This window comes from Poromitra crassiceps (genome assembly GCF_964638095.1).
Source record: "Poromitra crassiceps genome assembly, chromosome: 25".
NCBI classification, from domain to species: domain Eukaryota; kingdom Metazoa; phylum Chordata; class Actinopteri; order Beryciformes; family Melamphaidae; genus Poromitra; species Poromitra crassiceps.
In genome coordinates this window covers 2,559,313-2,576,812 of record NC_139649.1, presented here as the reverse complement: position 1 = coordinate 2,576,812, position 17,500 = coordinate 2,559,313, and the positions used below count along the sequence as shown (strand labels likewise).

The following is a 17,500-nucleotide window of genomic DNA, read 5'->3' as shown; positions in this document are numbered from 1 at the left end:
TCTGAAGGTAGGAGGGGCCAAGGCCCGTCAATCATGTAGGTCTGAAGGTAGGAGGGGCCAAGGCCTGTCAATCATGTAGGTCTGAAGGTAGGAGGGGCCAAGGCCTGTCAATCATGTAGGTCTGAAGGTAGGAGGGGCCAAGGCCCGTCAATCATGTAGGTCTGAAGGTAGGAGGGGCCAAGGCCTGTCAATCATGTAGGTCTGAAGGTAGGAGGGGCCAAGGCCTGTCAATCATGTAGGTCTGAAGGTAGGAGGGGTCAAGGCCCGTCAATCATGTAGGTCTGAAGGTAGGAGGGGCCAAGGCCTGTCAATCATGTAGGTCTGAAGGTAGGAGGGGCCAAGGCCTGTCAATCATGTAGGTCTGAAGGTAGGAGGGGCCAAGGCCCGTCAATCATGTAGGTCTGAAGGTAGGAGGGGCCAAGGCCTGTCAATCATGTAGGTCTGAAGGTAGGAGGGGCCAAGGCCCGTCAATCATGTAGGTCTGAAGGTAGGAGGGGCCAAGGCCCGTCAATCATGTAGGTCTGAAGGTAGGAGGGGCCAAGCCCTGTAACCATGTCGGTCAAACAGTTGCAGTAGGTTTCAGGGATTTTGATTTGTGCTGCTCAGAGACAGCCATGGTTTGTGCGTGTATCACAAGAGACTGGAAACCTGGTCAATGTACACTGCTAAATCATTTCATTGTCTTTTCCTATTATAAAATTGCCTAAGTGGACGGCCGGGCGGGCAAGCAGGCGGGCAGGCGGGCAGGCGGGCGGGCAGGCAGGCGGGCGTGCGGGCAGGCGGTGTCTGTCTGTCAGTCACGATTTGCGTCACGTTTTGTGCAACGAAAGTGACATTAGACCAGTCAGTCATTCTAAGAAAAGAAAACACCTAACCAAGAACAAATTGATACAAAGCAAACAAGGGGAAACCAGAGACCTTGGAGGGGGGGGGGGTTGGCTGAGTGGGGACAGACAGTGGAATAACAGTGACAAGACAAATAAATAAGGCAAAGAAACAGAAAGAGAGATGGGACCACAGTTGCATCAAATGACAAATAACACAAACAAACAAACAAACAACATCAAATGGAGAGAAAAAACTCTTGAAAAAAACTCATATCTTTGCATCATTTTAAAGACATTTCCACATGATGCAGACTGACATGCTTGGCATCTTTGGAAACTTTGGGATCTTGACCAGAGTTTAAAATTTAAAAAGTTGTGTGGGTTTGAACAAAGCTTGGATTCTGATTGGACAAGTTGTCTTAGTCCAGCTGTGATTAGTCTAGTCCAGAAACCTTATTTATGTAGCACATTTCATACGGAGGGGAATCAAGAGCAGATAACATTCACTTACCCATATGACCACAAGGTGTCCCCTGTTAGCTGTTTATAAACAAGAAGACAGACAGACAGACAGACAGACAGACAGACAGACAGACAGACAGACAGACAGACAGACAGATGACAGACAGACAGATTTTAGTTTGTTATACTTTTAAAATATTTAAATTTATTTTATTTATTTGTATAGGGACAGATACATATACATATAACATTTGCCAACATCTGATGACATGTTTCACAGCATTTATAGCCTAGGCTAATTTGCAATGCCCGTCCCTAGATGCCAGACACACATGACAGTATTATCTGCAATGCATACATCTGGAGACCTGCTCGTGGGCATGATTCTATTCCTATCGTTTGTATTGTTTGAATTTATTTTGATATTACTAGCCTCTCTCTGTGGCTCCTCCCCTCTCTAGTGCTGCTAGAGATGCAGGACGAAGAGTTCAGACAGAAGAACTCCCCAGGTCAGCCTGGTGTGTGCGCGCGAGCATGCACACACACACACACACACACACACACACACACACACACACACACTCTCTCTCTTTCTCTCTCTCTCTAACACACACACTCACACACTCTCACACACTCACATACACAAACAGGCTGTTTTCATTCAAGTTTGTAGTTATACCTATAGGAAAAGCAATGCACTATGATTGGTATATGACCCACATAATGTATGAAGGTGCAGTAACGGGGGGGTGGGGCACTAGGGCCCAGTAAGGGCGTTGTGGTCGGGGTGGTGGATGGATGTATACGTTCAATGCCAACGACCGAGGTTCCATTCCCACCCTCAGCTTACATTTTCACGTTTCACTTTTTTTTTAGCCATGACCTAACCCAAACCTTAAACCTAACCTTAACGCTAACCCTAACCTTGACCCTAATCTTAACGCTAACCCTAACCTTGACCCTAACCTTAACGGTAACCCTAACCTTGACCCTAACCTTAACACTCACCTGGTCTCTGTGTCAACCATGGTCCCATCTATTTTGCATCATCTGTTGTCTTATGCCATTGTCACTGTCCATATTACTGTCCATTCAACTGTCTCTGTCCATTCCACTGTCACCGTCCCATGTCACTGTCCAATCCATCCCACAGTTTGTCCTGGTGTTCACTGCATGCACAGCCGTCCCTCTTTGCCTCGGCCCAGCCAAGGTTTCTTCCATTGTTTCCCTCGTAAGGTCTTCTCTCCTGCATGTTCTGCTGGAGCAGCTGAGCTAACGTAGACTAACCAGGTTCCTTCAGGAGCCAGCTGAGCTAACGTAGACTAACCAGGTTCCTTCAGGAGCCAGCTGAGCTAATGTAGACTAACCAGGTTCCTTCAGGAGCCAGTTGAGCTAACGTAGACTAACCAGGTTCCTTCAGGAGCCAGCTGAGCTAACGTAGACTAACCAGGTTCCTTCAGGAGCCAGTTGAGCTTAACATAGACTAACCAGGTTCCTTCAGGAGCCAGCTGAGCTTAACGTAGACTAACCAGGTTCCTTCAGGAGCCAGCTGAGCTTAACATAGACTAACCAGGTTCCTTCAGGAGCCAGCTGAGCTTAACGTAGACTAACCAGGTTCCTTCAGGAGCCAGCTGAGCTTAACGTAGACTAACCAGGTTCCTTCAGGAGCCAGCTGAGCTAACGTAGACTAACCAGGTTCCTTCAGGGGCCAGTTGAGCTAACGTAGACTAACCAGGTTCCTTCAGGAGCCAGCTGAGCTTAACGTAGACTAACCAGGTTCCTTCAGGAGCCAGCTGAGCTTAACGTAGACTAACCAGGTTCCTTCAGCACGTGTCAGTGACCACTACCTCTGTTCTGAAGAGCCATACACACATGTTTGTGTGCTCATTATCTAGGGGAATATCCATTGGACAGTCTGCACTTTGATTGACGTCTTTTGGACCAAGAGTATTTGAGAAACGTGGACAGAAGCAACTCCTCCACTTGTGTAGGGAAGATTGTAAGAGCTATCGATGATGAGTGGCGAGCAGCATGATCTCAGTGGTGAAAATGGACATTAAAACTGATCAAGTATGAGCTGTTTATATACTAAGCATCATTTAAACATCCCTTTATAAATAGGCTTGTTTGAGTTGACTGCTGCCTCACCTGGAAAGCAGGCGACAGCAGCCAGGCGAGGCTGCTCCTTTTCTTCTTCTACAGTTTTGTTTAACAGCAGTTGGTAAACCAATTGAAATGTGCATTAGCGCCACCCACACTCACTGCTGAAACAACCCAACCCTTCAGATTACTTGTTTTTATTTGAATGTAGGCATTACAGGTGGTATTTATGTCAAATATGGAGTGACTGCTTGGAATAGATGTAAGATTTAAGTTTCAACATTTCATTGTGGGTGTGTCATACACCTGTGTTGAACCAATGAGTGCTCAGCTCGAGACGGTTCTCGTCAACCTCTGAGCTGTCTACCTTAAGTTAGGTAGGCCTGCTGTGTCTTGCTCAACCTTCCTATAGTATTGATTGATTGATTGATTGATTGATTGATTGATTGATTGATTGATTGATTGGTTGTTATAGTGTGTCTTGTGCTTAGTTTTGCCTTCCATCACTCTGCTCTATGACATCACATTGCTGTATGACATCACTCTGCCCTATGACATCACTTTGCTCTATGACATCACCCTGCTCTACGACTGATTGTTGTCCAACCCGGTCTCACCCCATGGCGTACCACTAACAAATAACACGTATGGGTTTCCACTTTCAAAATACGTTGAATGTTTAATTTAGTTTATTTAATTTAGAAAAAGGACATGTGTTTTGTAAAAGTCCAGCTGGCTCATTTAGCTAAATGGGTTTTACTTTAGAGTAATAGTTTGCATGGCTGGCTACATGATAACAGGAATATTAGTGGAATATTCATCTTCATTAGCCATGTAAACAGCTTAGTTGGAATATTGTCTTTTTCTGGGAATAAGGGCAGAAAGCAGAATGTTGTGTGCATGTAAACATAGTGTGCATGTAAAGAAAATGTGTACATGTAAACAAATTGTGTGCATGTAAACATATTGTGCATGTAAACAAAATGTGTACATGTAAACAACTTGTGTGCATGTAAACATATTGTGCATGTAAACAAAATGTGTACATGTAAACAACTTGTGTGCATGTAAACATATTGTGCATGTAAACAAAATGTGTACATGTAAACAAATTGTGTGCATGTAAACATATTGTGGACAATCATGTATTGTAAACATAGTCACTGTGATGTGTCTCCTCAGAAGCCAGCCTGCCAGGAGAAGACATGGCCGACGACAGTAAGAGCTGCCACTGTGAGTTCGTGCCTCAGGATCTGACCCCGGGGTTAAAGGTCACCATCAGAGCCATCTGGTAAGATGTTTTTTTTGTTTTGAACCTGCTCGTGTATCCATCCCTTTATTTTCCTGTTTGTTATTCTGTAGCCATCTATTTATTTTCCTGTTTGTTATTCATCATCAAATTCATTCTGATTTTCATTCACATTATTTTTTGTCTTTTATTTATTTGTGCTCACCCAGGGGTTAAAGTTCACCATCAGCTGTTGGGTAAGACCAGTTAGTTTGACCTCTGCCCTCTAGTTAGACAGAGGTCATTTCATCTGCTTGTTTGTTTTTGTTTGTTTGTTTGTTTGTTTGTTTACTGCATGCTGATGTTTTTATATTTAAGTTCAGTTTGGATATTATGTTACCAGTTAAGGCTAATTTGTAGTCGGATGCGCGTGAAGTGTTGCTCAACAGAAATGACAGATTTTCACCCTTAAACACCCTTAAACCTTGTGTTGGGCGTTCTGGATGAGAACTTCCTCCAGGTGGTAAACACAATTATTCTATTGGGGGGAAAAAATCTTTTTTAAAGCTCGAACCCAAACAGGTTTTAATTTAAGTTTGTTTAAAAATGTAGTGAGAGGCCAATTTCTTTTGGAGAGGATTGTGGCTGCAGGCGGTTGCAGGGTGACATGAAGTGGGAGAGGGTCTCCTCCAGTGAGGAGTGGGGCAATACTAATTAATGTTGAAGGGATCCTACCTAGATAAATTGTCGTTCTATTTGTTTTTTTGTATATTATGTCATTGTATTACTAGTTTTTGTCTTTCTTTTCTTTTGTTTGTGTGAGGATGTATTGTGCGGTCATATTCTTGAGTCTGTTAAACGTGTAAAGTTGATGATTGCCCCCTACTAATCAAATCAGTCATTATCACGTGAAAACAAACTTTGTTATATCGAGATAACAAAATAAGTCGCTATCACGAGAAAGCGATAATATGTTCCCCGTGTCCGTTCTCGGGTTCCATAGGTTCCTACTTGAGAGTGTGTCTTTAATGACGCGCTTGTCTCAAGTCCCAAAGCAGCAGCAGCAGCTATATGGCTGTGTCAAACGTCGCAGCTGAAACGGTGGATAAACATTTAATTTCTTTTTAAGCCCTTAAAAAATGCATTCAGTTAGTTTGTCAGTGGAAAGATTTTAGTACGAAGGAGTCGCAGCAGGAAAATGCTTTCCTCGGCTCAGCACTAACTCGACACGGCTCAGGAGCCATGAGGACACGGTAAAATAAAGCAGATATCTGAAAGTACAAAGCCAAACAGAGGAGAGAAACTAAACCTCAAACCACAGAGATTCAGTTAGAAGCTCCAGACGTACTGAGAGCTAAAACAGACAGAGAGGTCAAATGTGTTTATCTCTGCTCTCTCAACTCTCTCCAGCACAGAGATGACTTTCACATCGCAAAAGTAGTCCGTGGAAAAGCCCTAGTAATTGTTAGTAGTAGTACTAACCCTCAATATGGAGAACATCCACCAGATGACGCTATCTTCAGTCTTGCTGACTGCTCTCACCAAGCTGCAAATCAGCTTTCCAATCAGCTATGAGCGCACTCACATGCAAGGGGCGTGGTTTCTCACAAATAACCAAATAATCACATTTAACATCGACAAATCCAGAAGATTGACAGTATTGATCTGTGTCCCCAAAAAAGTAACATGATTCATTCAGCTGGAAAAGGAAATAGAACGTGCATACAACTAAATAAGCAATAAAATACTAGGAAAGAATCAAACAATACAAGCAATAGACTATGAATAAGTGTGGGGTGATGTTAACATGCTCTCTGTCTCTCTGTCTCTCACCCAGTATTCATGAGGTTCATGGTGTCTCTCTGTCTCTCACCCAGTCTCATGAGGTTCATGGTGTCTAAGAGGAAGTTTAAGGAGAGTCTGCGTCCATACGATGTGATGGACGTGATTGAGCAGTATTCAGCGGGTCACCTGGACATGCTCGCCCGCATCAAGAACCTGCAGTCCAGGCAAGACCCCCCAACCGCCCGACGACCCCCCCCCCCCCTCCCCCGACCCAAGGCCCCACCCCCGACCCTGATCCCCATTGTTTTAGTCTTGTGTGGGAGGGTTTTACATTAAGTTCTGGGTTTTTTAGACCTACAGTAGTCTCTCAAGCCAGACTGTCTCTTCTACATTTTGCGAATTCAGCTTAAACGGTCTGTAATTCACGCCCACAGAACATGGACAAAGGAAGTTGGGGGGGAAACGCTTCAGACCGGAGGAAGTTCGAACCGATGCAGGTGATTGGAGAAATATTTCTCCAATCACTTACCTTTAGGCGGGACATCCGGGACATCCCCCTATCATCACTCATTATTTCCCCTGAGTTTCCCTTTCCGTTTTGACCAAGTTTTCTGTGCTCAAATTACAGACATTTAGGCGGAAACATTTAGAAATTGTGAGAGTCTGTTTTAAGAGACTAGTTCTACATTCACACAGCAGGTTGATGTTTTGTCCAGTCAGTGTGTTGCACAGTTTAAATAACCAAATGTCAAGATGATTTATTCTGTCCTCACTGGCCCGGAGCTCTGAGTTTGATTTACTCTGTCTGGGAACTGGCAGAGTGGACCAGATTGTCGGCAGGGGAACACCAATCACAGCAGACAAGGACCGCCCCAAACCAGCCAATGAGGAGCTTCCTGAGGACCCGAGCATGATGGGACGGCTGGGGAAGGTGGAGAAGCAGGTAACCATTAGCAGCCACTCTGTTAGCAACCAGTCTAAGGGCCTGTGTCCACCTAGCGTCTTTTCATCAGCTCCGGCGTCTATTTTCAATTGTTTCCAATGGGGGGAGAGCGTATGTGAGCGCACACGGACGTCTAGAGAAAGTGCGCTGCGTCCAGCGTATATTTTCAGAGCGCTCTGGTGTTTTTGTGCGCCCGACTCCCAGCGCTCCCAGCGCTTCCAGCTGAAATTATTTTAACTTTTCAGAAAGACACTGGTGTTGGGTGCTCCTTTTCTGGCAAATAATCATATGAAAAAACTATCGCAACAGAGACAGAAAGGCTCAATTGTGGGAGCAGATTGGCTAGACACTTAATATTTCTGGTGAGTGTTGAGCTAAATCACTGTATGTGTGTTGTTTGCTAATGTTAGCTGTCAGCTATCAAGCTACTACCGCACTGAGCTAACGTTAGTTTCTGACTGCTTCCTTGTTATATTGTGCGCCGAGATCAGCATTTCCCAGCGTACTTCCAGCGTTTAACGTCGGAAAAAGACGCTAGGTGGACACAGGCCCTAAGTGACAATTTGTGACAGTGCTTGTGGGGGAAACGGATTGCAGGATTACGCCTGCTGGCGCCACTGGGCGGGAGCATTTGCAAATTGCGCAAGCCAACACGTATGTTTTAAGAGACTCTGGTCTGGTCAGTCTCACAGAATCACCACCTGTCTGACTGCTCGTATCTCCAGTCACCACTTGTCTGTCTGACTCTGCTCGTGTCCCCAGGTCCTGTCCATGGAGAGGAAGTTAGACTTCCTGGTAAACATCTACATCCAGCGAATGGGAATCCCTCAGGCCGAGACTGACGCCTACTTTGGGTCCAAGGAGCCTGAGCCTGCCCCGCCCTACCAGAGTCCTGTAGACCATCTGGTGAAGAGCCAGTCAATCCCCAAGATCCTCCAGTCAGTCCCATTCAATCTGAATTGAACTGATTTTTTTCAATTTCACACATTTTAGGTGTTTATGAGCATTTATGCCGTCACCATCCTGGGGGAAAACTATTGCAGGCGGGACATGCCGTCACCATCCTGGGGGGGAATGCGTACTGAGTGAGGGAGGGGGGAAGCGGGGGGAGGCATACAGTGACCACCAGGCACCAGCATCCCCTTGTTGAAGTGTTGTTGATGTGTTGTTGACATGTTGTTGTCATGTCCTGCAGGGCGCCTTCGGTTGACCATGTGGAGAAGCCTCGGTCGAGGATGATCCGGTCAAGCAGCTCCACCGGACACAGGAACTACGACCCTCCCTCCTGCCCTGCCTCCACCTCCTGGCAGCCAATAAGCTCCCAGCTCCACCAGCAAGCCCTGCCCCCTCCCCAACGTAGCCATGGCAACACTCCAAGTCCAGCGGGTGACGGGTCGCTGGTTCGACTCCCACCACCTCCTGCTGGAGAGAGACACAGCAGATCGCACCGCCATAGCACTGGAGAGAGAGCAGGAGAGAGAGCAGGAGAGAGAGCAGGAGAGAGAGGAGGAGAGAGAGCAGGAGAGAGAGGAGGAGAGAGAGCAGGAGAGAGAGCAGGAGAGAGAGCAGGAGAGAGATCTAATGGGACGGCAGGGGAGGAGGTCTCCATCCTATCCATGGACCATGAGGAGCTGGAGCGCTCGATCAGCGGCCTCTCCATATCTCAGTCCAGAGAGAACATGGACTTCCTCAACAACGGTTTCTACTCCTCCTCGAACCGAGGAGGAGGAGACCACAGAGGAGGAGGACCCCGAGGAGCAGAGCACAGAGGAGGAGCAGACCACCGGGGAGGAGCAGACCACAGAGGAGGAGGCACCTCCCGCTGTGCCACCGTCCGGTCCTACATCGCTGAGGGGGAGTCAGACTCCGACTTGGAGCTCTGCGTTCCCCCGCGGGACTCTGACCAGGCCTGGACTGGCACCAAGTAGGACCAGAACCAGACAGGAGCCGGACTGGAAATTCGAGTGTGTGATGACGACAGTTGACCACTAGAAAACGCTAGTGGATACGGACATAAGTGTAGGTTGGACTAGAGTTCTCAACGAGCCTGAAAATTCAAACCCAACCCGACCCAACCCTAGTAAGTTGAAGCCCGAGCCCGACCTGGCCCGACCTGCAATTAGCATAAATTGTCACCGCGAACCCGGCACGAGCCCATCGGGCGGGGTCGGTTTCCGTTGGGCTCAGGCTGAAACTGAGAACTCTAGGTTGGACTGAGTTACATGACTCGGGAGTTGGACTATATAAGGCTACGTTCTGGCCTCGCTCCTTCAGTCTCAAGGGCGATTTATAGTACAGCAATTTGTGATGTCATGACCATGATCATCGATGTCCGTTGAGCCAATCAACATTGATGATAGTATTACAGTATCATGGTTGGTGGCGACCATCATAAATCGTTGTACTACAAACTGCCCATAAGCCTCCCTTCTGGGAGCACAACTCCAGTAGGCCACAGCACACAGATAGCTAGCTCCCACTCTACTGTTCTCATTATGGGGCGACACAATTCAACAGCAAGCCAAACTCCGTCCATCAAATGCACATTCTGAAGGGGTCTCATGTTGGGGTCTCACGTGTAGAGAGAGGAGGAACGGAGAGACGAGAGGATCTCATTTTGGCCCAGCATTTATCTAGATGACATGGTGGGAGCGAGCTAGCTGTGTGTGTGCTGTGATCTAGTTGCTCTCCCAGAAGGGAGGCTTAGACTGAAGGATCTAGTTGCTCTCCCAGAAGGGAGGCTTAGACTGAAGGATCTAGTTGCTCTCCCAGAAGGGAGGCTTAGACTGAAGGAGCGAGGCAAGAAAGTAGCCTTATAGTTCCACCCTCGAGTCATGTGACCCAGTCCAACCTGCACTTGCAGTTTATGTCCTTATCCATTAGCGTTCTCTAGTGGTCAATTGTGGTCACCACAAGTGTATGTTCCCAGGGTCCTACGTTCCCAGGGTCCTACGTTCCCACTCCCCAGTGTCCTGTATGTCCTGTGTATTTTAAGGCTTCAAAACAGCTTTATAAACACAACAAACCCAATGGTTATCATTTGATTTGATGTGAAGGTCTCTACAAAAATGTGGTGTTCAGGATCAAATGTGACCCAGCAGAGAATATTAAAGTCTAGGTTGTTCTGTGGATAGAATTTTACTCAACCCCACTTTATACTATATACTATATACCCATACACTATACACTATATGCCCATCATGCGCTATATAGAGTTGGGGAACATAGGACCCTGGTAACATAGGACCTGAGGAACATAGGACCCTGGTAACATAGGACCTGAGGAACATAGGACCCTGGTAACATAGGACCTGAGGAACATAGGACCCTGGTAACATAGGACCTGAGGAACATAGGACCCTGGTAACATAGGAATGACTCCCTGGAAACAACTGGAGAACTGGATGTAAAGAAATAACAGTTAATAATAGTTAAAAGGACAAACTATTGGCAACGTGCTGGACGTCCAGTTAAAGGGTTAAGACACCAGCTTGATCAATAGACAGTTGACCAATAGAAGGCCTGAGATCCTACTGAAGGACTACTATGGGATTGTGACAGTGTTTTTACTGGTCAGGGTTGCGGTGAGTCACATTTTGACCATTTTAACCTGTAAAGCAGATGTTTATTCTCAATGTCACTGATTGGTGAACTTCTCACAACTTGTGGTCTCATTGGTTTCCTTGTTTGACATGTATGGTGGTGTATTATATTTGTTCTTTTGCTCACTATGTTATTGCTCTTGTTTGTTATGATTGCAGTATCTTGCGAACTCATGTGGGATCAGCACTTGGACAAACACATGACTTACTTTACTTAGGGCGCGTGTCGTCCATACAGCATTAGGGTGTATTTTAGGGCGCGTGTCGTCCATACAGCATTAGGGTGTATTTTAGGGCGTTATGTTAGGGTGTTAGGGTGTTGTCCACACTGGCAAGGCACTGAGGAGCGCTTCATCCCAGTGCCTCAGTTGCCTGAAAACGAATGCTGGTGACCATGCAGCGCCCCCTGGTGACCATGCAGCGCACCAGTCACAGCACTCTCCTCATTGGGAAGAATTGAAAAGGACATGGCGCTCAGAAAACCCCCCACTACTAATGGAATTGGATACCGTGATGCTATATGGACACTCAGCCTTACACACATACGATTGTTTGGCTCACCAATTAGTGACTGTTTCAGTTTTAGAATCATTGTTGTCTTTAAAGAAACATTACAGCCATTATTACCAGCTTAACCTCACATATAGCAGTCACATTTGACCAGAGAGGTGAATGCTTCACACAGCACATTCTAGAGGCTCCAGTCCAGAGCTGCTGCCCATAATAACATGACTTTGGGGATTTTATTATTATTATTATTATTATTATTATTATTATTATTATTATTATTATTATTATTATTATTACTATTCACCAGACACTCATCACTTTGTGGTAAAAAACTGACAAGTGAACTGACAACATGTTAGCTCTTAGCATTCCCCATTGAACCAATGAAAGCAGAAAGCTGCTCCATTGGTTTCATTGAGAAATGCTAAACATGGTTAGCCTGCTGGTTTCCAGTTGAAACCTGTGGAAACCAGTTCACCGGCGTGAATGGCTGGCGGCTCTGGACAGAATGTACATAAATAATATTATTCTATCTATCTCACTTCTGTATATGCAACATGTCGGTAAGTACCAGAGCTACTTATTTATTCATTGATGTCGAATCTATACATGTATTTATTTATGCCTATTTTTTATTGTTAATAATCTATGTAGTATTCTTATTTTATTTATTTTGTACAAATGTTTTCTTTGACATATTTCCATTACGTACGCCCTTTAGTTTTTCCATACAGACGATATAACGAGCCAGCAGCCGACAGTTTGCCATTTGTTCTTCCATTTAACAAAAAAATTAGACCCGCCCACTTTCTGTTAGACCCACCTACTTCCTGGCTGACCGGACGTCTGTTGGTGCCAGTGGGCAAGCCCACCCCCTTCCCTCTGATGATGCGGAAGTGAATTGAAAAGCTGTAGTCCCTCGAATGGCCACTAGGCGTCTGGGGCAGTAGGCATTCCCCCCATGTTAAAATGCCTGACTTTGTAACATGATTAAACATCTTTCCAGTGAGGGGCAAAACACGGTTTTGGTCTATATAGCTATTTTCACCTTTTCATAACAACTGTAGGGGGGTAATTCTTTATATAACTCGCCCGTTTGGAGTAAAATAGATGATAGAAAAAGGGGTGATTGACAGATTGACAGATCGCCTGACCAGTGATCACACAGCTTGCCGATCACGGACCAATAGCAGGCGGAGCTGCGGCTCTGGGAAACTCCCCTCTCACGTGAGGTGCGGAAGGACTCAACCCATTCCCTCCCACTCTGCTGACGAAAAATCAAGATGGTGACGGCCAACGTTTGAACTCCGCCAGGAAAACGAAATTTAATGGGATAGCTACGTCCATATTATTTATGTCTATTGTTGGTGCTGAAGCTGTCCATCAGCAAGCTCAGATCCCATAGAGAGCCAAAGGCATGCCCACTTCTGGATTATATCAACCAAGGGATTTACGAAATGTCTGGAATAAAGAATGGCAGATGAAATCCCTTGGTTCGTATGACAAACCCGAAAGAGGGCGTCACAACGTGATGTCACAACGTTAGCATTAGCCAGCATTATTTTCACCATCAACCCAACAACAACACACACACACACACACAAACACAAACACACACACACACACACACACCTGTGCACACACAAACACCCGAGCGACTCTCAGGTTGTACTAAGTCTGCTGTAGAACCCCCAGGTGTCACTACAGAGCCAGTACCTGCTCTACTTTAAACGGCTCTACTTCTGATAGAACCACCAGGTGTCAGTACAGAGCCAGTACCTGCTCTACTTTACATGGCTCTACTTCTGATAGAAGCACCAGGTGTCAGTACAGAGCCAGTACCTGCTCTACTTTACATGGCTCTTCTTCTGATTGAACCACCAGGTGTCAGTACAGAGCCAGTACCTGCTCTACTTTACATGGCTCTTCTTCTGATAGTACCTGTCAGGTTTCCACCACAAAAGTACCCCCTCAATGTGCCCACCCCCCACACAACTGGTGCCATGCTGCATAGGACGCAAGTCGCAACCTACGGTAGCTATGGTAGCTACGGGCCTGCTGCTTCTCCAACCTTGCAGATCGCCTTGCCCCTCCATCGCTACGTGGGCTCAAAAGTAATTCATCCCGATCGCAACTCTTTTTGTCCCTGGTGCCACAACGGTGGAATGAGCTCCCCCCTTCTGTCAGGACTGCCGAATCAATGCAATATTTCGGCAGAGACTAAAAACACACCTTTTCAGGCTACACCTGGGCCCTTCTTGAACTAACATCTTTCTTTCTCTTCTTCTTCTTCTTCTTCTTCTTCTTCTTCTTCTTCTTCTTCTTATAAAAAATCAAACTAATGTTAGGCTACTTATTCCTTCTCAAACTACTTTCTAAGGTTACTCTATTCCTTCAGAAGGTCTTAGTTCTCATAGACTGTGTTGCATAGTTGATTTCTCTACTGTTGACAAAATGTGATATTGTAAGTCACTTTGGAGAAAAGCGTCTGCTAAATGACCTAATGTAATGTAAATGTAATGTTTATTTTGAAAAAACAGCGTAAATCCAAAAGTGCCTTCAGTGTTCATTCAGTAGTCATTTTCTTTTGAACCAAAACGTCAGACTGCAGAGACCTGTGTCGTGTGTCCCTGGGTTAAATAGACAAACGGAGGGTTGTTAATCTATGAGAAACTTCAACGAAAACAGTAGCCTACAGGATGAAAAATATTGGCAATTTATTGTGATTTTGGGTCATTTTCAGTCGTCTGCCGTCCGGAATCACATACACTGATGCTATCCCTTACATATAATCTAACATACTCTGACAATGTGACATGCTATATGATTCTACTGTATGTGAGTACTGTCGGTGGAAATGAGTCAAATGTGTTTAAGATACCTAGCAGGTGTTTTATTCATTTATTTTTTGAAGCTGCAGAATATATATAAACAAATATATATGAGGATACAGGAACACACAGTTTTACAGTATAACTACACTACAGTAGAGTAATCACAAGAGTGATTGATTGCTACAGTGACAGTGCATTAGACAGGTGTGTGATGTGGCTATGGTTACCATGCTAGTAAAACATGTCGTTAGCATTAGCATTCCGCCTTGGGAACAGAGCAGAGCCGATCTTAAATAAGCGAAATCAAATCAGAGTTGACACTATGCAAGCACATTGATAGTTGTCAATCTCCATCAATGTTGAAGTACGTTGCCTCACAGTGATGTTGAGGTATCATCGTCTTTCCAGCTGCAGGAGAACAGACTGTGGCTCTGCTAACACTGTTAATGCTAATGCAGGAGAACAGACTGTGACTCTGCTAAAGCTAACACTGTTAATGCTAACGCAGGAGAACAGACTGTGGCTCTGCTAAAGCTAACACTGTTAAAGCTAACACTGTTAACGCTAATGCAGGAGAACAGACTGTGGCTCTGCTAAAGCTAACACTGTTAAAGCTAACACTGTTAATGCTAACACTGTTAAACCTAACACTGTTAATGCTAATGCAGGAGAACAGACTGTGGCTCTGCTAAAGCTAACACTGTTAAAGCGAACACCGTTAAAGCTAACACTGTTAATGCTAACACTGTTAAAGCTAACACTGTTAAAGCTAACACTGTTAATGCTAATGGAGGAGAACAGACTGTTGCTCTGTTAACACTAACGCTCCAGCGCCGCCCTAAAGGTCACTCCGCTTAACAGTGTTGGCAGACAGGTTCAGTCAGTGTTGTCAGTTTTCTCTCATATTGGGCTCAAGAGCGTAGCACAGGGATGACAACTCAGCTAGTCCTGCTACTTCCGGTTCCCAACTCTAAAAGTCAATGGGATTGTTGTATGGGAATTTTAGTTCAATGCATGTCGTGTTCAGCAAGAGAATTTTCACAAATTAAGCCTTTACTGAAAATGATTAAGAAAAACATATTTACGCTTCGAAAATCATAAAAGTCGTCCTCATTTGTGAAGATTATCTTGCTGAATACAAAGTTAGCTGTTTCATAAACTTTGGTTAATCACTGACCTTATTTCAAGCATTTAACCAAAATCCCCACAAAAATCCCATTGACTTTTAGACAAAGGAAGCGGAAGTGTGAGCATCCAGGTCTTCCAGACTCATTCCTGCAGTACTCTATCATATCCCTCAGATGCTGTTGTCAGTGTTGTCAGTGTTGTTGTTGTATTGTGTGTTGTTGTTCAGTTGTCTGCCTTCATCTTGTTCTCGATCATGTCCCTCAGACTGGTGGTGAAGTGCAGGTTAGCTCCTATCACGATGTAGCCCTGCAGAGGAGACAGCATCACAAGTCATCACAAGAACATGTTGGCACTTGATGTTTCTGCAAAACCATGGACCAGGGGTGTAGTGCTGCCGGAACACACCAGAGCGGCGCTCTGCCACTTTTCCCTCCAAGAGAAAAGAGACAAACTGGTAGGCTACCCACACAAGCAGAGAGAGACAGACACAGAGAGAGAGATAAAACAATCTCTCTAGCTCAGTTTGTTTTGTTTTTCCCAACAGCACTTTTCTCCACTCCATAACCACTCCATAAGGATAGTAAGTGGGTGGGGTATGAGTCCTGGTCGTCGCACTAGCGCCTCCTCAGGTCGGTCGGGGCGCCTGTTCGGGGTGGAGGGGAACTGGGGGGAATAGTGTGATCCTCCCACGTGCTATGTCCTCCCGGTGAAACCCCTCACTGTCAGGTGAAAAGAAGCGGCTGGCGACTGCACATGTATCGGAGGAAGCATGGTGCTAGTCTACAACTCTCCCCAGATCAGCAGAGGGGGAGGAGCAATGACCGGGACAGCAGGGGGAATAGACTACTTGCACAACTCCACTACTTCCTGAAATGAGTAGGGCATCTTGGTTTCCTGTCCTACACTATTGGATGAACTGATTAATGTCAGGTGTGCCTGACTGCTGCAGTCACAACAACAGTGATCAGACACACCTGACATGAATCAGTTCATCCAATAGTGTAGGACAGGAAACCAAGATGCCCTACTCATTTCAGGAAGTAGTGGACTTGTGCAAGTAGTCTATTGGCCAAGTACAATTGGAGAGAAAAATTCCCCCAAAACCTGATGAAAAAAATCAAAGGCAAATGTTTGCGGCCTCCATCCACCCTGACCACAACACCCATACTGGCCAGTGGCCCCGCCCCCCCACGCTATTTCAATAGCAGACTTGATCATGTTGATATGCACGTATACGTAGGGACACTCTGGAGTTACTTACTTACGAGCGGTAGCGTGGGGGGTAGCGCTCATTGTTTTGAATGGGGAGTTTCCCCCGTTTCCCCGTGCTGCCCGTGACGCATGAGTGTCCCTACGTATCTAGAAATGTGATATGAAACGTCTCTTGGTTCACAAACGTGATATTCTACGTATCCATGGTTTGCAGAAAAGTACAATGCCGACATTTTATTCTGGCAACCTGTACCAGCATTGTGACATATGAATGGTGGTGAACGGAGCGATACCCTATAAATTAACATAAACAAAGTGTAAACAGAATCAATTAACATAAACAAAGTGTAAACAGAATCAATTAACATAAACAAAGTGTAAACAGAATAAAGTGTAAACACATAAACCAAGTGGCTTCCAATCTTTTCTATTTTCTGGCACATCGCACCAGCTGCTTTGCCAGCAGGCATTCACAGGAGCCTGCCATAATTTTTCCAATGTACTTCTGGATTTTGCTTTACCAAACAGGGATTATCCTTCTGGATTACAAAGACTTTAGGAGTTCCTAATCGGTGTGTAACACATTTCATTCCTTTGTATTCTTACTGCAACAGTTCTATGACTCCTCCCCATTCATTTTGATGATTAAACCCTCTGTAAGGCGCTGTCTGTTTTGGCACTGTTTTCAGACGTGTTTTAATCATTCTCCTGTTGTTTATCTCTGGTAATCTGCACCCAAACCCAGGGCCTGCTGTTCGCGGTCCCACTGCCTCTAATCTGTTGTTTAATGATTTTTGTGAACGCAAATCCTTGGGCTTCCTACATGTCAATATTCGTAGCTCGCTGCCAAAACGTGATTATCTAACATC

General features: G+C 45.4%; 2 protein-coding genes across 6 annotated transcripts in view; one reads left to right on the top strand and one right to left on the bottom strand.

The window, feature by feature from the left end:
* kcnq2b (potassium voltage-gated channel, KQT-like subfamily, member 2b) overlaps positions 1-9,273 on the top strand; it is a gene marked incomplete at both ends in the record, with an annotated part of 21,432 nt that extends 12,159 nt beyond the window's left edge. The window contains 6 exons of the mRNA XM_083660986.1: positions 1,751-1,798; positions 4,572-4,680; positions 6,495-6,626; positions 7,222-7,345; positions 8,108-8,283; positions 8,541-9,273. Coding sequence (XP_083517112.1) covers positions 1,751-1,798; positions 4,572-4,680; positions 6,495-6,626; positions 7,222-7,345; positions 8,108-8,283; positions 8,541-9,273 — 1,322 coding nt within the window. The remainder of the gene's footprint in view (positions 1-1,750; positions 1,799-4,571; positions 4,681-6,494; positions 6,627-7,221; positions 7,346-8,107; positions 8,284-8,540) is intronic.
* A 5,012-nt stretch (positions 9,274-14,285) lies between these two features.
* The window catches only part of pltp (phospholipid transfer protein), a gene marked incomplete at its 5' end in the record, with an annotated part of 13,839 nt that continues 10,624 nt past the window's right edge, over positions 14,286-17,500 (bottom strand). The window contains 2 exons of one of the 5 annotated variants that reach the window (XR_014553757.1): positions 14,286-14,905; positions 14,936-15,725. Coding sequence is in view for 1 of the 5 variants with exons in the window: in XM_083660785.1 (XP_083516911.1) it covers positions 15,642-15,725 (84 nt within the window). Of the gene's footprint in view, positions 15,726-17,500 lie in introns of all 5 variants that reach the window. The other 4 variants (XR_014553758.1, XR_014553759.1, XR_014553760.1 and 1 more) reach the window with 4 other exon arrangements.